Source organism: Colossoma macropomum, unplaced genomic scaffold, assembly GCF_904425465.1.
Source record: "Colossoma macropomum unplaced genomic scaffold, Colossoma_macropomum, whole genome shotgun sequence".
In the NCBI taxonomy this organism is placed as follows: Eukaryota; Metazoa; Chordata; class Actinopteri; order Characiformes; family Serrasalmidae; genus Colossoma; species Colossoma macropomum.
In genome coordinates, this window is record NW_023494802.1 from 37,350,574 (window position 1) to 37,374,271 (window position 23,698).

Consider the following 23,698-nt stretch of genomic DNA (forward strand, 5'->3'; position numbering starts at 1 on the left):
ATATCTTAACGACATCATCGCTCGTTAAAGGTTTACAGAAAACAAAGCAAAAGGAAGTAAACATGGTTCGTTAGTTAGCTAGTTAGTTGATCTAGGTATCTAGGTAGATCTTGATCTTGTTCCTTCACTGAAAAATGTACATAATGGAGGTCCCATGCTTCTTCTTTCCTGGCCAGTTCAGGCATCTGTTAGCTGACCTAACAGAATTAACAGTTAGTGTTCTCCTCCAAGCGTGTTGAGCTTTCCAGTGGCATTGTGTTAACAGCCATTTGAAGATGTGGTGGAGCTTCATGTGTCTCGGAGGAAGTTCATACTAGTCTTTACCCTCCCAGCTTGGTATGATCATGTGATAGTTACCAAGTGGGAAACCAAGAAGAACAACTGTGTATAAATCATTGGTTACAGCATAAAAGTTGCTTTTAGAACAGTAGAGAATTATTTACCACTGACCACTGAAACCACCATCTCCTTCTCCACGTAAGTCAGAAGTCAACAAGTTGGAAATAACCATTGTTCCCACTTAAAATTCACATTTTCCTGTCCAACCTTTAGTTTGGGACCTGAATGAAGGTATCACTGTGCAAATGTCAGAGACTTCCTTTCATTTAGGTCATTTCCAGTCAAAATGGCCATAAATTTTATGTGTTTTAGAAGATACATGGCAAAAAATATATCTTGTCAAGTAAAATTAGCTTAAATCTAGTTGATATATCCAATATCCCCCCTGTTAAGATTGTTGTAAGCTTATTTTAAGATTATTTAACTTAAACTTTTTTTTTTTTACAGTTTTAAGTAATTTTATTAAGTAAATTTATCTATATTGGCAGATAAATTTGCTTGTTTTAGGAGAATTCTGCCAGTAAAGTGAGTTCATTTTACTTAATAAAATTACTCAAAACAAGTAAAAAATGTCCAGAAATAATCTTCTAATAAGTGCATAACCGTGTCAAAATAAGAAATATTAGATATGTCAACTAGAATTGGGATCATTTTACCTGACAGGATACTATTTTTTGCAGTGAACTAATGAAGAGAACAGATAACGATAACCTCCATGCTAACAGATAATCTAACCATGACCTGGTACACAACAAAACTGCCCCCATCAGATAAACAGCACTTAAAGCTTTCATCTTTGAGAGAGAGGAGAAAATCAAGCTGCTTCAGATCTGAAAACATCCACAGGTGTTTCTGTCCATCCTTCCACTGTGAGAAGACGACTCAGCGCTATGGGTCTGAAAGGATGTGTAGCTGTTCAAGAAGAACCTCACTGAGAAAAGGAGACGGACACAAAAGAAGAACATTTGTACTACAACACCAGAACTGGACATCTGAGATGTGGAGTGAGGGTTTATGGACTGATGAGTCTTTGTAAATGGGGTTATTTGGATTCTGAGAAATAGAAAATGCAGCCAGCCTTTAAGACTGAGTGGGTAATTCTCTATTAAATATGGTTTTTGTTTTTTTTGAGGGGTCTCTAACTTCTGCACAGTGCTGTATTTATTGAAATATGAACATATCATGATCTGTGGTTGTGTTACTGGCTCTGAGTCTCCTCTCTGTCCCACTCTGATGGTGGTGAGTTCAGCCAAATTGACAGTGGTGCTATAAAACTGGGAGCTGTATCTGTTTTTATTGTATGTGTTTGTGTGGTGGGCGCAATCACCATTATACACACGATTGTGTTTTGTTTGGCCCGGCGGACAGGGTGGTCTTGCATTATCTAAGGAAGGAAGCGGGGGGTTGGAGGAGGTGGGCTTGTGGTTGCCATGGCAGCGTACCTGTGTGACCTCATGCTTGGCTTGTTGTGAGCAGAAGCAGAAGCATTCGATTAGCAGCACGCTGACCTCACCGCCAGATATCGCCGTGGAAACACTGATCTGCTCCTGTAAAATCAGGGCCCCCGAGACTGGCCAAAAACAGGCCTATAAACGCACACGGAGCCCACCAGCCAGTCAGACATTCGCACATCCACAGCCTGGCTTCTCCGGCTCTCTCACGCACACGCGACCCGACAGATGTGTTACTTGTCATCTGGATCAGCTGATCGGCTGACCGGTCCCTCCGTCCTGGACGATCAGAGCGCGTTTTTCTGCCCAAGTTCTTTTTTTTTAATTGCTCATTTTTTTTCTCCGTAGGTCACTTCCTTTTGGTCCGTTTTCCTCGTAAAAACTTTTAACATGTTTCCTTTCGCGATGACATCACCCCCTGGCCCGAGTGATGATGTCATCCAGCTATCTTGGACTGGCTGGTAACATTTTGTCATGCGCCGCGCTGCTGTCCAAAAAAACAGACGTAATCTTTTTGACTCTGAACCAGTGGCTGAAAGGCTGTACGCAACACGTCTGCTCTGTCTTTCGGTAAAGCCACTTAAACGCAGCCCTTGCATCTACTTTAACACGGAAAAACAAATGATATACATGTGTTTATGTCAGTGCGTGAAATCACAGCTTGGACCCGTCTTAGTAATGGTAAGCAGACACGTATGATGTCACAGGGTTATGTATAATACAACTAAGCAGTCAGTAACACTTCACTTTATGACATCTACTTTAGCGTTTATAGCTACAAAGTTGTTTTAACTTATTACATTACCCAGTGTCAGAAAAAGATACACCTGGCACACAAGTATGTGGACACCCCTTTTAATTATTGAGTTTCGGTGTTTCAGTCACACACATTGCTAACAGGTGGATAAAATTAAGCACATTGCCATGCAACCTCCATAGACAAACAGTTGTAGTAGAAAAGGATCATACTGGAGAGCTCATTGACTTTAAACGAGGCACTGCCAAACGTCAGTTCGTGAATTTCTGCCCTGCTAGATCTGCCCTGGTAAGTGCTATTATTGTGAAATCTATAAGAAACAATAGCTCAGCCATGACCACACAGTAGACCACGCAAATTTGGCAAGTGTAGCACATAAAAATCACATCCTTAGTTGCAGAGTTCTAAATTGCCTCCAGAAGCAACATCAGCACAAAAACTGTGTGTCGGGAGCTTCATGAAATTGGTTTTCATGGCCTAAGATCACTATGTGCAATGCCAAGTGTCGGCTGGAGGGGTGTAAAGCATACTACCACTAGACTCTAGAGCAGAGGAAGCGTGTTCTCTGGAATGATGAATCACACTTCCCTATCTGGAAGTCTGATGGACGAATCTGGATTTGAAGAACACTACCAGAATGCACAGTGCCAGCAGTTTGATGGGGGAGAGATAATGGTCCGGGTCTGTTTTACAGGGAATTGACTCGGCTCCTTAGTTCCAGTGAAGGAGGAGTGGGGGGGTCAACTCTATATTAAGCCTGCGGTTTTAGAATGGGAGCTCTTATAGGTGTGATGATCAGGTGTCCACATACTTGTGGCCATATAGAGTAGCTTTACCAATGCCACCCTTCAGTCAAGTGTTACCACTAAAGCAAATAACACAGTATTCTCAACATGTGTCTATTGTGTCTTTTCAGACCGAAGCCCTGAAGAAAGCTTTGACGGATCTGGACCTGAACATTGTAGAGATGACGGATGAATCGGCTACGCTGGATGGAGGAGACGTCCTGTTCACAGGTACTGACAGCCAATCAGAAGTTTCTTAGTAGCTGAAAATGGTTTGATACAGGTGTGCAGTGATTAAGGCTAGCAGTTTGTACAATGCCAATCAGTGAGCTGTACATTTCTGTTACTTTTAGCTACAGTAGCCTTGTTGCTCCAGCACAAAACTAAAGAAGCAAACTTCAGACACAGAATATGACTTGGCTGATCAACTACATTTTGGGTCAGAGGGGAAAATTGCATGAATTTGATGAACTATTTATTTCATAGGGACCATTATGCCTAAAAGCTAGTCAGCTAATATACTCTCCACTGTGTAGACACCTTTACCCAGCCAGATATTAAACTGACATGTGCCTGCATAACAATTAACCAACTTAAAAGCTTAAATTCAATAAAAACAAAACTGATTGAATGTTTATAGACACATCAGGGCTGCTGGAACCACGGGGGTGAGCGGGCAATTGACCCACCACTTTTCACGGTGCTGGGGCGACGACCCACCACTGTTCTATTGAGTTCAGGATGCTTATGCTTAGTGCTGACCTTTAGACACTTAACAAAAAAGGGCCAAGAACCAGTTGAAATCTCCATTTCAGCTGGAGATAAAATGGAGTGAAGCCATCGTGAGTTTGTGTTCAGTAAGAGGAGCTGCAGCTCACTAATCCTTACTAACCCATGAACTGATTCACTCAGTCATGGTTTATGTTCCTGCACTATGTGAACTTACTGTGAAGTCACTTTGCATATTTCTTAACTGAGGCCGCTTTCACATCTGCCTTGTTTGGTGCAAGCCTCATTGCTCAAATCCAATGTTTTGCTCAAATCCGATCTGTCTGTCTGATGGTTCACACTCGTTTAGGTAAGTGACTCAGATCTGTCATTAATGTGAACGAACCGGCGTCCTGAAATGACCCGCATGCGCACATCCTAATCACGTTCATCATCAACACAAACTAACGAGCAGAACGAGCTTCGCTGAGAAGATAATTAACTCTGATCAGCTCTCAGCTTCATTATTAGAGCGAGACGAAGGAGAAAAAGGTGAGATGTGTTTCTTTTCCACAGTTTACAGGCTTTAACTTCTGTTCGGCGCCGCTGCCATGGTAACGCTGAACGACGGCGCACGCGCAGTGGAAAACAAGCACATGAATTCCGATCTGAGCGTCACATTAAGGTCGCATGGCCACGAATCAGATACATATCCGATCTAGGACCACATATGAAACTGGCTCAGGTCAGATTTGAAAAGATCAGATTTGTGTCCACACAGCTCTGAAAACATCAGATCTGAGTCACATTAGGACAAAACATCAGATCTGTGCCTCTTCAGCCTGGTAATGTGAACGTAGCCTATCAAACTTTTTCCATAGTTTGGTCTGTTGTGACGTGCGAACACTCCACCTGTAATCAGGTCCGCACAAAACAACTGTGCGTGACTCTCGCTTCTGGTGAACGCTGCTCCAGTTCGCTGCTGGTGGGGACGCGTTTTTCACAGTGGTCCGAGTCAAATGAGAGAGTTCAACCCCAGTACATGCTTTTCTCAGTGCACATCAGCCCTGTACTGTTTGCGTAATCTGCCTGTTTAACATATTTCTTTTTACTGACGCTCGTATCGTTCCCGCAGCATGAGCTGCTGTTAATAACAAAAGAGCAATAAAAAATACAGAAGAAATGCCTTTGATTTCTTGGACTGCAAATGGGTGGATTTTTGGCCAAGCATCAGCTGCTCTGATTGTGATAAACGTGGATGTTAAACATCTCTGTTTTCTGTTTTCATGGTGGTGAATGTGAGAGGAACAGAGTGCTCGCATCTCTGGGAATCGTCTGATGACCAATAAACGAACACACTCGTGTATAATGTGATGCACTTCAGCCTCGCAGTGTAAAAGCAAGCAATATCACAAAAACCCAAAGTCTGCTTCGGACATTGTGTTTGAACTGCATATGAAAACAGCCGGATGTTCCTCAGAGATGACTTTTCTAGGTGTGGCGCCACCGCTGAGACACAGTAAGCTTCTTTTTATATTGAATTACAGCGTCATTGAGGACTTTCCTTTGAAAACTCTCCCCAGGTTATGACCCAGGCCTATTGTGTCAGTAAAATAGGCCTGTTCAGTGAATCAGCATAACTGCTCTTGAATGCTTACTTACGAAACACTGTCTGAATAGTCTAAGGACCTGGTGTCCTAAACCTTAATGCTGGTTTATAGTTTAAAGCCTTCTGGCATGTAATTTGCTGGATCAGCAAATACCGCTCTGCAGTGTTGTAGACGTTCAGCTTGTACTCTGTGTAATAGCAGAGAGACTCGTGAGAACACTAGAGTGGCTCTACAGCAGTGATACGTCTGCTTTTGGACAGAGTTTTATCCTGCAGCATTTTCAGTGTGAGTCGTTTACTTTCATTGATGGCTTTAAACTATAAACTACAGCCTCCTGTCTGGTGTATTATGGGATATAGGCCTAGTTCTACACCTATCAGGAAGCTCTACTGACTAATTTAGTCCAGCACTAGACTTTAAAAGTGTCCTGCACTCTTACAAATAAAGGTTCTTAAGTGGTTCTTGGCATGAATGTACATTACATAGGTGTTCTCGAAACTTTAAAAAAGGTTCTTCATGCTCACAAACCATTTGTAGAATTGATTCTTTAAAGAAACAATGGAAGGTACCAAGTGCGGTTCTTTTATGGCACATTTATTTTTGAGAGCTTATTCACTAAATCGGTCCTATATGTTCATTGCAGCTCCTGAATGTTACTATTTTGTGAAATCAAAACATGAGGTTAACATATAGAATGATGTCCAAGGGTTTTGGACTTCAAGTCATCTTATTTAGGATAATTTCTAAATAATAATTCAGTGAAAAATCAAATGTATGCATTTTTCCTCTTACCTCAAATGAAGTCGAATGTTGTCCAATGTGTGCTTTTTTCAGTTTTTCGCTGGAGCTATGAAGCTAAAGTAGCTAATCAGCAATGGAAGCTTATACCCCACCCGATTGGCACTGTATAAACTGCACAGATAGAGGGATATATGTGTGTGTGTATATATATATATATATATATATATATATGATATAGTATATATATATATACACATTGAGAGAGAGAGACAGAGAGAGAGAGAGAAGGAGAGATAAATAGATAGATAGAACTTTACTGATCCTGGAGGAAAATTGCATTGTTACAGTAGCAAGACATATAAATGCACATAAACTTACATATATTAGGCAGAAATAGTAAAATAGACATAAATTAAACTATGAAGGAGTAGGAATAAAAGTATATCTATAGCGTATTTATATAGCATATAAGACAGATTTGTTGTATTTACATGAAAGAAGTGGTATGAAGTAGTTATACACAATGAATATCAGCATAACTATGAATATCAGCAGTGTTTACAGTCTAAAGTGCAGTGAAAGTGACATTACAGCAGCAAGTTATGATGTATTGCACAGTGTGTATTAACAAGAGAGGAGATACAGTGATGTGGTTCAGCACAGTTCAGACAGCAGGAGATCAGTACCCTAAATCATCACACATACGCTGTATCACGTTGTTAAGTAATGTGAAAATAGACCTGCTTCAGTGGTTTCTGTCACTGTATGACATGCTGTTTTCTATAAACATGAGCAAAAGTGCACTAGCATAGTTAAAAATAGTGCTAGCGGACGTCTTTAGACCTACATTTTGTCTGTGTTTTTGTCTAGATTAGTGCAAATTTGTACATTCGAATTGTTGCCGAATGATCACTTTCATTGTTTAGTTACATTTCAGTCCCTGTGTAGATCTAAATATTCTTGAATTTGGCAGTTTTTTCAAATCCCTCCATAAGTAAACGGTTAAGATGTAAAGGCATTCAGAGTGGTTTGGTGTGAAATGCTCTGTTCTAGAGAAACTTGCAGTCAGAACCAGATGTCCACCTCTAAAAGCTCCCTCACAGAAAGTCATTACATGAAATTGTTCTTGTGCCTGAAGTACTGTTTTATGATAATTTTGAGAAGAGAGTTTGGCCTGAAACACATTTGAAACCTGTTCATGGTGGAGGTGTACATGCAGGGTGCTGTAAGGCAAAAATAGTCCCCAAAGAAAACATTTTTTTTTTTTTGGTTTCTTACTATTTTACCATGACCAACATCATATATACAACTCAGAAGACGTGTAGGTTCACTGGTGGGTTTGGATAGTAAGTAAAATGGCTATATTTGTGTTGTAGTCATGGCGACCCCTGGTTCCTATCACCACCACTGTAAAGAAATCTGAGTCTATACAATCAACCATTTCACACCAAACCACTCTGATCTCACCCACTGTATTATGCAGCTAATACCCAGTGAACTAGAGTACAGAGCCAAGACAACACAAACTGCAGTGCAGTGCTGCAGTGCAATAGGCCTGTAGGCCAGTATGGGCTGCACTGGCTGTGGAAAGTAGGTGTAATAGTAAGTATTGAACTCAATGTTATTATCTTACAATGCCCACCACCTCATGCTCCTCAGCTTTCTGCTGAGTGAGAGCTCTGAGAAAGAGAAAAGGAGGACATTTTGTCCCTTTTCCTCCTTCTCTCTCTCTGTTTTCTCCCACTGTGTTTATAATTTACATCCAGCTCAGTTTGTTGCGTGTGTTAAATATGGGTCATTCGCTGTGTGGAGCTGGAAAAATGGCACGGAACACTTAATTGTGTTTGTAGACGCTTGGCTCGTGGCTTTCTGCAGCCTTTCAGGGTTCAGATGAGTTTCGCATGGCAGTGGGAGAAACACTTCCTCTTGGCTTTAGAAAGGCTAATATCTCATTTGTGAAGCATTTGGCAGTCATGCTACGCCTGCTGTATTGCGTCTTAAGGGCTGTTCTGAGGCTTTCGTTCTAATCCGGGGCCGGACTTCACCCGAAACGCAAAAATTAAACATCGTTAAAACACTTAAGCTGCTCTCAGATCAGTATACAAGCATGACTTCCACCAACACGCTAATGCTACATTTGGCCGTGCTAGCAGGCCCGAAGATCATTGATCACAGTGCAGACTGATGTCATTGCTTTCGTGCCCGGAGAAACGGAGATTACTGCTCAAACAGTGAGAAGGCATGCAAGCCTGCCCTTCGCAGCAAATGACCATAAAAACCCACCCCAACTCGCTTTGAATCAGTGATGGGGTGATGCAGGGTTGGGGTTGGTTGTCATGCTTTTCACTCTGGTTCTCTCAGAACCTGATAACAGACATCACAGACAGAAGAAAAGCTCAGGGTGTCTGTGCAGAGTGAGTGGAACCTTATGTAGCTGTGGCACTGATATGTTGGGATATTAGGTCTTGAATATGCGACAGTTTGTCATAAAGGCTGCTTTTGTCCATCTTGATGGTCATTCTTCCTCAGGCAGGGTTATGACAGCTGACACTCGATGGAATAAGCCTTTATAAATGTCTTTGTTGTCATGAAAGGCTTATATGCACAAGATAGTTCTTCAAAGGTTCTTTAGGAAAAGGTATGATTCTGTTGAGAACCAGTTCATGCTGAAACAGTTCTTTGCATGATGAAAGGGTTCTTCAGATTGAAGCAGAATGTGTTGTTTACAGTTCTCTATAGAAACCTTTTTTTTGGAAAATGGTTCTGCATAGCACCAAAAATGTTCTGCTATTGTTATAATGTCAAGTGTGTAACAATAAAAGAACCCTTTTTCTAAGTAGAACAGTTCTATAGCGAACCAGTTCTTGCTTAAATTGTTCTTTGCATGGTGAAATGGTTCTTCAGATTGATAGAGAATGTGTTGTACACAGTTCTCTATAGAACCTTTTTGAAAAGGATTCAATATAGAACCAAAAACAGTTCTGCTGTTGTTACAATGTCAAGCATGTAACAAGTAGAGTGGTTCTATATGAAACCAATTCAGGCTTAAATGGTTCTTTGCATGGTGAAATGGTTCTTCAGATTGTTGGAGAGTGTGTTATATATGATTGTGTAAAGATCCTTTTTGAAGATGGTTCTGTGTAGCACCAAAAACAGTAGAAACAGTTCTATGTAGAACTAATTCATGCTCAAATGGTTGAATTTGCTTAGTGAAGTTGTTTCTAAGATTGAAGGAGAATCTGTCGTATAGGGTTCTGTATAGAACCTTTTTGAAAATGGTTCTGTATAGCACCAAAAACATTCTGCTGTTATTACGATGTCAAGTGTGTAACAACAGAAGAACCCTTTTTCTAAGTAGAAGTGTTCTTTATAAAACCAATTAATGCTTAAGTGGTCCTTTGCATGGTGAAATGGTTCTTCAGATTGATGGAGAATGTGTTGTATATGGTTCTGTATAGAAACCTTTTGAAAATGGTTCCATGTAGCACCAAAAACAGTTCTGCTATTGTTACAATGTCAAGCGTATAACAATAGAAGAACCCTTTTTCTTTGCATGGTGAAATGGTTCTTCAGATTGATGGAGAAAATGTTTTTGAAAATGGTTTTGCGTAGCACCACAAACAGTTCTGCTGTCGTTCCGAGCTCAAAGGGGGTAGCAATGGAAGAGCCCTTTTTCTAGGTAGAGCCATTGCCTTTACTGAAGAACCCCTGAAGAAAAAGGGTTCTGCTATTGTTGTGATGTGAAGCGTGTAACAAAAAAGAACCATTTTTCAAAGGTGTCGTGTAGGACACCGTTCTTCAGTGTTATCCAGATAACGTAAGCCTGTCCTAAAGGAGAACAGTGACCTTTCTACTGACCTGTCCTCACTTTGTGTCTGAGTAATGCAGCTCCTCATCTTCTCCCATCCGTCTAGCCTCCTGTACATCTCCTGGCACACAGCGTATGAATGTGTGTTTCTCTCCGTAGGTAGAGAGTTCTTCGTGGGTTTATCCAAGAGGACCAATCGTAGAGGTGCAGAGATCCTGGCAGATGCATTTAAGGTGGGTATTTATTTAGATACAGCCTGTAGGGTTTGATATTCAGCCTTATTTAGGCTGTATTGTGTAAAGTTCTGTTATTTCAATACATGAAAATGTCTGTGTATCAGTACACAGTGTTTTTGCTACAGACTAGACTGTAACCTCTGTATTACCTTCAGATTTATTAGTAGGGTCATATTTAGGCATTCTGTGGCGCCAGGCTAACTCCATAATGAGGCCTCTACCACATTTCTGTCGACGCTCCAGCACATTCATACATCATTTAACGTTGATATACAGTACTGTGCAAAAGTCATAGACCATGCTTATTTATTTAAATTCCAGTCAAACCCATTAAGTACAGGTTATTTGTTTTCAGTGTCAGAAAAAAGCAGAAAATTTAACAGAAATCTACACAGAAGCTTAACGACTAAATATATGTGTTCAGTGAATCTCTCTTTACTTTTATTACAGCTCCTGTTCTTTTCAGGAGACTCGCTTTCAGTTCCTCAAAGAATCTGCAGACACACCTCCAAAGTTCAGTCTTAGAAGTTGATTGTATTTTCTGAAGTAATCAAACCCATACAGTGGTGTTGATGTCTGGACTTTGGGGTGGTCAGTCCATCGTTCAGCTTCTTTGTTTGATGTGTCCGTCTCCTTTTCTCAGTGAGGTTCTTCTTGACAGCTACACATCCTTTCAGACCCACAGCGCTGAGTCGTCTTCTCACAGTGGAAGGATGGACAGAAACACCTGTGGATGTTTTCAGATCTGAAGCAGCTTGATTTTCTCCTCCCTCTCAAAGATGAAAGCTTTAAGTGCTGTTTATCTGATGGGGGCAGTTTTGGGGTCTACCAGGTCTTCCAGGTGGTTGTTAGGAGGCCCATTTTAACTGTAGCTTTTAATCATTTTTTTGAACTCTAGTTCTTCTCCTGTTTTTCCCACTTATTTCCTGTACTTTGGTTGTTTTGACTTGTGAAATAAACGAAGGGTGGTTTATGACTACAGTACTGTATAATAAAACAGAATCACATAAACATTGTTTGCGTTTCAAGCTTAAATTTTCACTCATGACACCAACTTTAATATTCGTTGTTTGACTTTATCCAGATTTAAGGTCATTTTAAGTCAAACATATGCTAAGTCACTTGGTAGCTAGCTATGGCTGCTATTGTCATAAAGATGTTGGACGGAGTGCAAAAGAAAACTCACTGCAAAGTTTTTTCAGTTGTGCTTGCTACTCTTCCATTTGCAGTCATGCCCACATGGCCCCCTGGTGGCAGGGGTCCTGTGGCGCAGCCCAGGAAGACCCTAAATCAATATTTTCCAAGTTTCAGAAAAATGGTCTTCACTACAGTCGTCAGGATGCTGCTCTATGTCTCTGCTGGACGCCACGGATTAGCTGTTCATATGAAAATGTCTGGACATAAATGCCGGGCATTTTGCCTCGTTCTCCAGGGAAGACGAGGGCTCTTTTGCCCACATGATGATAAGCCTTAGTGGGGACATTTTTGCGCTATCTTCCCCCAGATCATCGTCATTTTGGAGCGTCTGGTCTGCAGATATGGAGGCCAGCCTGAGAGCAGCTTTGATTCCTGAATGAAAGACAGAAGGCCAGGCCAACGCCAGGGCATTCTTCGCTAATATGCTAATAACACAGATGACATTCAGTAAACGAGCAGGAAATGGATGTTTGTGCTCAAAAGTGCTTTGAAACGGTTCAGCTTCCTTATCACTGCATGTTTTATCCGTCATTAAGTTAATGTTTATGGAAACTTAGCGGCTTATTTGAGAAAAATGCCGTAGGAACATCAGAGCTGCAGAGCCCCAGCGGAGTATTAGCATGCTAAAAGGTCATTTGGTGCCAGTTGTTTCCTGTTTCAAACCATAATATATTTGTGAGTGAATTTAACAATAGCTCTCAGTGTGTGTGTGTGTGTGTGTGTGTACAGATCTCAGTACAGAGCAACCTGCGAGTTCACCTCTTAGAACGCACAGTTTCACAAAATAGAAGCCATCCAATAGGAGAGAGGACTGAATAGGACTATATGTGTGTCTTTCTGTTGCAGGACTATGCTGTGTCCACTGTGCCAGTACTGGGCGGTCTGCACCTTAAGAGTTTCTGCAGTATGGCAGGTCCAGGGCTTATCGCGATTGGCTCCAGCGAAGCGGCCCAGAAAGCCTTAAAGGTAAATAATCTTTGGGCAGAAAGCCGTGAAGCCTCAAACTCACCTGATGTCACTCGCCTAGCTGAATCATGCTTGAGTCAGATATTGGGAAATTTCTGTGAAGATCTACAGAATTTAAGATTATGTTCTAACAAAGCTTTTATAAACATATTTGCATGGAGTTCACTCACATCCTCAGGAGACACGTCCTTCACCAGTTCTCTTTTAATGCTCTTCACAATCCATGTTACTAAATGTTCTTCTGCACGTTGCGTGCTGTTACACATTTCCACCAGAGAGGGCTCCAAATCCCCAAAACTCAAATAGTGCAGCTTTTTAAATTCCAAGCCACAAGTGGGTGTGGCTTAAACCAATGTGTAAGTTGCTGGAAGTAATCTGAGAAAGTGCTGGTCTTAATATGCATATAGATCCTACTTTAGGCAGCCAGTAAGTCAGCTAGATTTTTGAACAAGAATGCTTATAGATACTGTTTAATAAACTGGGTTAAAGATGGCTTGAAGACTATTGGTAGTATTGTGATGACGTCAGGATCGCACTGCCACCATTTTTGGCAAGTGCATTCAGCAAAGCTGCAGTGGTTTGTAATGAGATGATAAAGCCGTAACCGATCCAGCGAAGGCAGTAAAACACTTATTTTTAAACACTTTTTACATTTTAAAGCACATTAACCAGTGTATTTGAGTGTATTGACTTGATGACAAACAAACACTAAAATGTAACTGGCTGATATTTCCCACTGTGTTATTATTTTCGCGTTCCAAACCGCACACTAGCTCACTAAATAGTATGCAGAAAACAGTGCGTGTACCATTAGAAGTGCACTCATTAGTGCAGTAGGTGCACTACAGCAGTGTTTGGTTTGGGACGCAGCGTTAGATCAGCCAGTGAGATGCAATCAGCAGCTCCAATGATTGATTATAGCTTCACTCTGTTGCACATTAATTGCTCAATAAACATATCCAAGTGAAAGTTTGAGGTATTTGTTGATTAAGGATCATTTATTGAGGTAAATTGGTGCATTTATTGAGGTTAGCCAATGTTAGCTTCGTATTCAAAATTTGTTCTACGTTTAAGGCACCTCAGTGTAATTGCAGTCCCATTTAAGGTGGAACGAAAATTCAAATGAGAAACTGGCGAATAAGAAGCTGACTTGAGCTGAATATTTATGTATTAGTTTATTATTTAAGAGCTCTGGTGGCCACTTTTATTAGTTTTTGTAAAATATCACAGAATGTTCTGAACTCTGGAGATGCGCAGTTTAAACAGATCCAGTCCAACAGTCGAGCTAATTGTCTCCTTGCTGTGTTTTCCGGAGGCGCATTTGAAGCATCTACACGACTTTAAATCTTTTTCTTGGTCATTCTGGTCTATTTTGCTTGCTTTTTATCCACCTGCAGGGCTGTAGCTGCAGTAAAAGTGATACGTCGAGCTCTATCAGAGCACAGTCAGCGTCACAGCCTGCCTACCAACATGGCGACGTGGTCTTCTTAATGATGTAATTGAATACTATGAATATGAAGGCTTGAAACTTGAAAGTTTTAACAACCAAACACAGTTTTCTGCATCTAAATTGATCAAATGTTTCAGTAAATTTGCACTGTTGCCAATTTTTAAAGTGATTCCTTGTTTTGCTTGTTCCTCTAAACACAGGAATGCTTACGAAGTATAATTTAGTGGCTCTATAACTAGCCTGGTATTTGGACCTGTGCTAATTGGGTACTGGAAGTTGATATCATAACAGTTTTTCAATACTCTGTGATATCAAAGCAAATAGTTTGAATCCATAAAAATGTCCAATTTCAGCACTGATCTCTAATATTAGTTGCCATCATTAATATGGATTTAGCCATGTTAGAGTACCAGCAGTAGCCGGTGCCACTGACCACAGCTTCACTACTAACACTGCAACCAGGACTGAGAATTCTGTACATTGTAACCAACACCAACACCTTGATACCGATGCCTGAACGACACTTTTTTGGATACCTTTTAAATTTCAAACCGAAAGTGGGAGGGGCTTAAACCAGAATGCTTTGACAGCAAACTACGAATGCTGATGAGAAATTTTTCAGTACTCAGTAATGTTGAGGTAATTTAACTGTAGTCCTGAATTTCAGTGTCCACCCTGAACCACCCCAGTGTTTACCTGCTACGGCCTCAGCGTCCTTCCCCAACACAGGCAGCGTTCCAATCAGGCCGTTTTTTCCCAAACGCGCTCCCTTGGGCAGCGGGCGGCTGGTTGTCATGGTGATGCTGTCGCTCCCCTGCAGGGCACCTCCTCACTTAAAGGGCATAGACTCTGAGGTGCCTGCTTTTATGATGCCATGGCATTCAAGCCGATTTGTCAGCGCACTAACGGCGAGGATTCTGTCCTCACGACAAAGGACTCCAGCGAACCTTCAGCACATTCCCACATACCGCAGCAGCGGATTGGGAGCGTCCCGAGAAACAACTAACCTGCCAGCGGCCTCTAATAGCTTCTGATAGCTGCATCCAAAAGACCTGATATTGTATAATCCTCAGCATTAGTGCGGTTCTGCTGAGCCCAGTTTGCATATAATGACTCTGGAGTGCTTTATTGAGGCTGTTCTACAGTGAATATTCTGTGTAATGATATTAGGTGAACTGTAATACTGATTTACTGAGTCTGCTGTATTTAATGTATGAATTAACTATGCTGTTTTTACACACAGTGTGCTGAGATCTGCAGCAGAGTTTGGGTTTTTGTGCACCCGTTTTGAGAATAGTGCACCTGTTTTGGGGTTAGTACCACCGTTAAAAGGAAACCGCACCTGTTTTGAGGATAATACACCCTTTTGGGGTATATTTTTATAAAGTTTGGTTGGTTTCACATTGTAAGCACACCAGATTATACAGGTGGGCATCTCTGTGTTCTTTGATTGGTCAGAAATTTGGCAGGAAAGAAAGCCCTCAATTCTTTTCACATTTGCCTGCATTAAACAACCAAATATTTTAGTTTTCACTTGCCTATCATCCAAATCTATCCCTCACATTTACAATTGTATGCAAAAGTTTGGGCACCCCTGATCAAATGACATGTTCTTGTCGACTTTCTAAGTGAAAATTAGCACATCCTTTACAGAGAACACACTTCAGCACATTTTAATGGTCAGTTGCTAATTTTGGTATTGGTTAATTTGCTGAATTTAACATTGGAAAAAAAACATAAAGTCTGCCCTGTGCAAAAAGTTATGGCACCTTTTATATTTGACATTGTTTTCCTGAAATTCTTTGGGCATGTCACTCGCCTAGCTGAATCACGCTTGAGTCAGATATTGGGAAATTCTGTGAAGTCTGAGAATTTGAGCATATGTTCTAACAAAGCTTTTATTAACATACTTGCATGGAGTTCACTCACATCCTCAGGAGACACGTCCGTCACCAAGAGTTCTCTTTTAATGCTCTTCACAATCCATGTCCAAATCCCCAAAGCTTACATAGTGCAGCTTTTACATTAGAAACCGCAAGTGGGTGTGACTTAAACCAAAGTGTGAGGTACTGAAAGCGAGTAATCGAAATGCGCTGGTGTTAATAATTTGCATATGGATTGTAATTTAGGCAGCCAATAAGCCATAAAATCTGGCCAGTGCAAAAAGTTATGGCACCTTTACTTTTGATAAAAGTAAAACTTACTTGATCTGTACTTCTTTTTTAGTTGAACTGCATGTCACTTTGAATTCAGCCAGTCAGGTCGCTGATGTGTGACCCAACTCAAAAACACTGTCTACATTCTGTGTGACAGAGTGAAATACTTTGCTGTTGCCTGCCCACTCTTATTGGCATCAGCTTGTGCTGCAAGAACGATATCAAGCGTGAAAATGGTTCACAGGTAGATTATGAGTGATGGTGTGCACTGAGAAAAGCATGCTCTGGTGCTGAATTCCCGTGTTTTAGTGCGGACCATCATAAAAATGCCTTCCCGCCAGCAGCGAATTGAACCACTTCACCTCTCTGTGCTCCACCCTCAAATGCATTCTTTCAGAGGTGCTGTTGAGAAGCTGGACAAGCTTTACAGGATACTGAGAAATTTCTCATTCCATGCTACATGCTACTAGCAGTGTAGGCTACTGTATTAGCTCAGTTAGCTGCCAGTGTTTAAACCACTGAAGCAGGAAAACTTTAAGCTTAGTCTAGTCAACAAAACTGCACGCAATCTGTTCAACCTTTTGTGCACATACAAAATACAACATAGGAAATAAATTTGATTTCATTAGAAATTTGATTTCATTCAACACGCTTGGAGGAGAACACTAACTGCTATTTATGTTACATCAGCTAACAGACGCCCGCCTTAAGCATCACTTAATTGAGCAATAAAATGTGTTCTCTGTAAAGTATGGCTTAACTTATTTTCACAAATCAACAAAACATGCCGGGCGGCACGGTGGCGCAGTGGGTAGCGCTGTCGCCTCACAGCAGGGTCATTTCTGTGTGGAGTTTGCATGTTCTCCCCGTGTCTGCGTGGGTTTCCTCTGGGTACTCCGGTTTCCTCCCACAGTCCAAAGACATGCAGTCAGGCCAATTGGACATGCTGAATTGCCCCTAGGTGTGAATGTGTATGTCTGTCTGCCCTGCAATGGACTGGCGACCTGTCCAGGGTGTATCCTGCCTTCAGCCCAATGACAGCTGGGATAGGCTCCAGCACCCCACCGCGACCCAGAAGGATAAGCGGTTTAGATGATGTATGTAAGTATGTATGTATGTAACAAAACATGCCTGTACCAGTCGCCCGACCCACTGTGAGAGAGGGTGGGAAGGTGGTGCCAGAGCCTCACATGCTGGCGAGAGCTGCGAGTGACAGAGAGAGGAGGACGTCAGCCGTGCGAGAGGGCGGGAGAATGACGACAGCCACGAGAGGCATGAAGTTGACGCATGCGTCCTGGGCCCTGCCTCTTGTTCCGAAGTGAGGGCGCCCGACTACACCTTACGTTTAACCCCGGTGGCTGAGATATGGAGTGGAGGCGGTGACGGGGAGGCGGAGCAACAAGCTCTCTGTCCCTCTCGGCTCAGGTGCCGAGCAGCTGACTGAAGAGCTGAAATGCTAAATCCGAGAAAAGGACTGAAAAGTTTGGCTTTGAATCCACTGAAACGTGGCCAGCGTAGGTTTTGGTTTAGTTTGGTTTGTTTGTGTCCCTGCCTCCAGCGTCCTTCTTGTGCCTGGGGGTAGCACATGTCATTTGGCCAAGGGCGCCCAAACTTTTGCACGCAACTGCAATCCTGAATAAGATTACTTGATTGCAAATCTTTTGCAGTTAATGACTGTCTAAACAAGGCACAATGCCTCACCATCCTGTCCACCCAGAGAGAGCAGCTGTGTTGATGCTCTCTTGGACTTACGGATGGCTGTGGCATCACCAGGGATCAAACTAGCCTTCTTCTGACGTCAGGGCCAACACTGAGACGGTATGTTTAGCTGTGTGCTACAGTCTCTCATTGGGTTGGGTTCTTGCCAGCATTCTGTAAAGCTTGTCCAACCTAGCAACAGTAGCTATGAGTACAATTGTACAGTCAACAAATGAAGTATCAGGCAGCGTAGAGAATAATTAGCATACAGACTTCGTTACAGCAACATGAATCGCTGCTGTAGTGAATGTTGACCAGTTTTCCATCTGTAAATCATTCGACCTCCTGTGTTGATGTGTTTGGATCATGAGCGGAGCATAGCAGACAGGACAGTTTACTGTGATGGACAAAAAAAAGCTCTGGATGTTCTTCTAGCGCTGTCTAAAGGCCGATACTATATTTTTTGCCAAGTTTCAAATCGAGACTCGGCATCGGAATGTGGGATTTTTTTGGTATTCGGAATGCTGTTGTTGCCCAAACAAACACTGAGCTCGGATTCTGGTGATGTCTGCCGTCATGGAAACTCACAAAACCGTGCCACAGCTCAATCTGTGTTTCCTTTGCATTGACGCAGCGATGTTGTTCTGTTTTGTTTTGATTTGTGCTTCGACTCGGCCACAGATTCCCGACGTTCCAGACACTTGGGATGAAAAGCTGCGGCAGAAGTGCAGAGCGACAGGACTTCACACGCCTGCAGAGGAGGAGTACGGTGTGCAAGCTGTCTGTGAGCACCTTTTGATGGCTTGTTGAAAGGAAAATTCCACTGATTTCTCAAAATTTCAGCTTAATTCAGGGGTTGAGATGTGAACGAAGTCAGTCAGTGTGGTTTGATGTGAAACGGTTTGTTGTGGAGAAACGTACAGACTCTTTAGACTGATTTCTTTACAGTGGTGGTGAGAGGAACCAGGGGTCATGATGATAATATATAACCACCTGTAACCAATGAATATTTAATATCCAAAAATTGGCCAGTGAACCTGCACATGTCTTTGAGTTTTATATGTGGTGTTGATGGTAAAATACTGATAAACCAAGAGGGGAAACATGTATAATAACAGGCCCTTATAAACAGCAACCATTTTTATATATTTTGTTTTTTGACACAATTTTGAATTGCTGTTTACCCTCTACATTAAGGGTTAATATTTCATGATGAAGAACTAGAAATGCTCCAAAATTACTTAATTAAGCTTGGAATTATTCTGAATCAAATACATAATTTCTCCATTAACTTGCACTCCATTAGCTTTTTTTTCTCCTGTAAAAATACCACATTGTAATTTCTATTCATATGTTTAACTTGAAACATTAAGCATTGCTGAAAAACATTATATAAGTTGTCGCTGTCCAATGAAAAACATGTATTTCCATTTTTTGCGATTTTTCTTTTCTGCATCATTTGAGCTCAGCAGCTGTCCGTTACATTGTGTGAAAATTTCAAGATGATTGAACCAATAGAAATGGCCCAAAATCGCTTACAATAAAATCTCTTTCCATTAACTTACATTGAACATAAAGAACGTTTTTGCCCTCTACTGTAAAGTTACTATTTTGGAGATACTTGATTTTCTTTGTACAACAGCGATATAATACATTTACTGTGCTTCATTAACTGCTTACTTATTGACACGTAAATAATCATTCAAACAGAAGCACTTATTAATGCACAAGAAACAATTATATAACTATGAACTATCACAGCCAAGCTACTAGACAGTGGGTAGGTTGCTATTTGTATGGGCTGTTATTAAAAACATGTTTTTCTTTGTGAACTTTTGACATTGCAGCACCTTGTATGATCCACTCCATAACATAAGATTTTCTCAAAACTATCATAAAACAATATCTCAGGCATCAGGCAGTGAATTCATAACCGTTTCATGTAATACCTCTCTGTGAGGGAGCTTTTAGAGGAGGACGTCTGGTTCCCATCACCACCACTGTGAACAATTCTGACTCTCTGGAAAAGAGCATCACACCAAACCACTCTGAACGACTTTTGTTTACACTGTAACCATTTAATTATGCAGAAACTTTGATAAATTGGTGGAATTCCCCTTTAAGCAGAGGTAATAAGCTTACCTGCCCTGATTTCTCGACTCATTTGTTGTGTAAAGACGAGCGTGAGTGCGATAAGCTCGGTCACACGCAATTAAAGCACAGTTTCGGTCCGCCATTGTCTACCCACAATTCCTCATGCTCTCTCTGGAGGGCTGGGCAGCGTTCTCTCAGAGAAGAGACGGACCGCCTCAGACTAAACACGCGCAATGACCAAGCAAACAATGAGTCAGACCCTTCAGCTGCTCTCAGCACGTCCAGCCTTCTGTTTCAGATCAGGTCAGGAGCTGCTGTACTGTAATCAACACTCCAGCTCCCCACTGTACATCATCAGCCTGTCGCTGAGAGGAGGCCTGCGTTAAAGCCACACTTCAGTGAGAAATCAGACGTGAACGTCTCTCCCCAGAGCTGATCAGTCAGACAAGACACGTTTGGTGTCTGAAGTTTGATTCTTTAGTTTTAGCGCTGGAGCTACGAGGCTAATGTAGCCAGTGGGTAATGGAAGCCTATAGCCCACAAATCAGCACTGAGCAAACTGAGCGCATCAGTCTTCTCATACTTGCCTCAGACAGTGTGGAGTTGTTCGGTCATCTGTAATAGACTTGATTATGTGGTTTCAGATGAGCTGTTATATATAAAAATATGAGTGATTCCACGACAGTCGTGCCATTTCTAAATACATATGTGGAGTAAAAGTAAAGGACACTTCAAACACACTGGAAAACGCATCGTTTGTCAATCTACTATGTTAAAATAGTGATTTATTTTCTCAAAATGTTGACTTAGTATCTCAAAATACAGACATAATATGTCAAAAATGACTTTTTTACCAAAATTTTCTCGTTTTCTAGAAATAATGACTTAATATCAAAACAATTTCTTATATTCTTGAAAATATGACTTAACCCTCCTGTTATGTGGGTCAAATTGACCTGTTTCAGGTTTTAAAAATAATTTTAATCATTTTTGGAGCATGAAACCTTTTCTGCTTGACTCAGTATGATTGAATTGAAAGGGTCAGTTTGACCTGGAACTGAAGAGGTGTTTTGTTTGTGCTTCAATGATAGAAAATATGACACAAATGTTGAAAAAGTCTCAGTAAGAATAAATGAAATGTCTAGTTTTTACTAATGTACAGAAAAAGTGTATAAATAATTTTTAATGACAAACGAGTGAATTATTAGAAGTAAACCGTGATCTGTAAATCGTAAAAAAGTAGAATTTTTCTTAAATTGAAATGCACTAAATGTTGATTAGATTGATATTAACTGAGCTAAAGATAAAGATGTTTATGGGGGGAAAAAAATATTATAACGACTTTTGGATGGTTAAACATGCGTCGGCTCAGTTTGACCAGGGAACGTTATTGCTGTTCCTCACAGCTGAACAGAACAGGAGGGTTAATACCTCAGATTAATGATTTAATATGTCAAAATATTGACTTATTTACTGAAAACTGTGACTAAGTATCTCAAAACAATTACTTTATGTCAAAGTTACAGCTTACATTCTCTATGTTTTGACTTACTATGTCACAGTAGTGAGACCACTTTCAAGAAATTAAGTCATGGTTTCAGGATAAGTCGAAGTAGAATAAGTTATTTTGTAATATAAGAGCTCATTTTGAGAAAATAAGTCATTGTTTTGAGATGCTAAGGCATTATTTAGAGCATCTAAGTCAATATCCTGGCATAGGACAGCATTATTTCAAGAAACTAAGTCATTATCCTGACATAGGACAGCATTATTTAGAGCAGCTAAGTCATTATTTTTGACATTTCAAGAACAGCCTATTTTTTCTCCTCTATCCAGCAAGATCGGGCTTCCATAATAAACATTGCACCAAATGCACACAAACATCAGTTCTTTCTCCTCATCCCTCTGTTATGCACTCATCTACCCTGGCTCAGCATCGCCCTCTGTTGGTGGAGATAGTGTCAGTACCCCTCGCCTCTTGGCCTGCGCGCTCACATTGTCTTAAAATCGAAATTAAAAACACGATTAAACACGAGCGCTGCCTGCCAGCTACCGAGCAGCAGCATGAGAAGCAGCCTGTGACTTTACTTGCTAAATGTGTAATAGGTTGCTCCACATGCTCGCAGGCATTAAAATAGCAGTGAGCTCATGTGGTCAGTTTGGTCAGAATGGCTTTTATAAGGCGCTGAATTGAGCTTTGTAATTCAGGCTTAATTCAAGTTTGGCACTGACTCTGCTGAGCTCACTGTGTCCGCAAGCTAGAGGCAATTAGCGAATGATTAGAACAGGAGCGTGGTGGTTTGGGACGGCACCAGAAGCGCTGACGGCACGCTGTCTTACAGAACACGCTAACAAACAGGAGGAGATATGGTAGAGTGGAGGGGTCAGCTAGGTTTCTTTCCTTTAGAGTGTCCTTCAGTATAGCACGGTGTACCTTTCTACTGGCACATTCCTTCCACATTACGCTGGTCCTGGACATTTAACAATCACAGTAATTGTCCAATTCAGATTTCTTTCCTTGTCAATTATACATTTGGGTAAAAACAGTCCAATATACTGAAGTTGCAATTTCTGCAGGCCTAGTTTTTATTAAAGATGACCATTTCAAATCCAGTTTATGGGACTGTGGTACTAAACTGGGGTGGTACCCTCAAGGAAACATCTTCAGTACCTTTAGTCAGGGAACATAATTGTACTATAATTGATTGAAATGATATTTTCCAAGTTGTACTGACTCCACACACCCCGTCTCGGTTATGAAAAGGTACAAATATGTATTTTTCACCTGGAAAAACTTATTTAAGGTAAACAGTTGGACCTTAAAACCACTGTTGTACCTTTGTGGGTACATTTAGATGATTTGTCCCTTGATGAATGTAAAATGTACCTTTCTCTGACAGTGTAGTGTCAAGCTAACATATTAATAATGCATTAACATGATAAATTATGACATATTATTTTAATTAACACATTAACACATAGTCAGTCGTAGTAGTGCACACTTCAGCAGGAGCGCTGGATTTTGCTCTGATAGAATCTGTGATTGTGGCACTCACTTTAAGTACAGCTTCTAATGGCTTTTAAAGTGATACCTTCAGCAGGCAGTGCTCACGGGAGAACTATGGATAAATCAATAAGCAGCCAACTAACAAAAGCAACAGCTTGGTGAAGCTCCAGTTCCCCTCGAGAGCCTCCACTGTAACAAGAAGCCACGAGCTGTATGAACGAGAACAAGAGGCGACAGTTAATCCATTCACTGTATGCATGATATATATGTTATATGCACTCAGTCTCCATGCATAAAGGGCAGTTGTTGGGTTTTTTGGCTGCTTTTCTCAAGTGTTATGCAACTAGATTCATGAACTCCATTCACTATTATGACAGTCTTCACTTGCGAAAGCTGAAAACTCTCCTGTAAAAACAAAGCATAACAGAAACATTTGTCTTTGCTGGATATAATTTAGACATTGTTTTCTTACTAAACGCCTAAAAAAGATGGTTCTTCAAGGGTTCTTTTATGTGGAAAATGGTTCTATATAGAACCATGAACACTCAAAGAACCCTTTGCATGATTAAAGGGTTCTTTGCATGGTGAAATGGTTATTCAGATTGGTGGAGAATGTGCTGTATATGATTCTGTATAGCACCTTTTTGAAAAGGGTTCCATATAGCACCGAAAGGGTTCTTCTTTTGCTATAAGCT

At 41.1% G+C, this 23,698-nt stretch overlaps 1 protein-coding gene across 2 annotated transcripts in view; it reads left to right on the forward strand.

The window, feature by feature from the left end:
* Positions 1 to 23,698, forward strand: part of ddah1 (dimethylarginine dimethylaminohydrolase 1) — an 89,713-nt gene that overhangs the window by 52,431 nt on the left and 13,584 nt on the right. The window contains exons 1-4 of one of the 2 annotated variants that reach the window (XM_036592400.1): positions 2,406 to 2,471; positions 3,464 to 3,563; positions 10,359 to 10,432; positions 12,479 to 12,598. In XM_036592400.1, the coding sequence (XP_036448293.1) occupies positions 2,412 to 2,471; positions 3,464 to 3,563; positions 10,359 to 10,432; positions 12,479 to 12,598 (354 nt within the window). In that variant the 5' untranslated portion in view covers positions 2,406 to 2,411. Of the gene's footprint in view, positions 1 to 2,405; positions 2,472 to 3,463; positions 3,564 to 10,358; positions 10,433 to 12,478; positions 12,599 to 23,698 lie in introns of those variants that run through there. The other variant, XM_036592399.1, reaches the window with a different exon arrangement.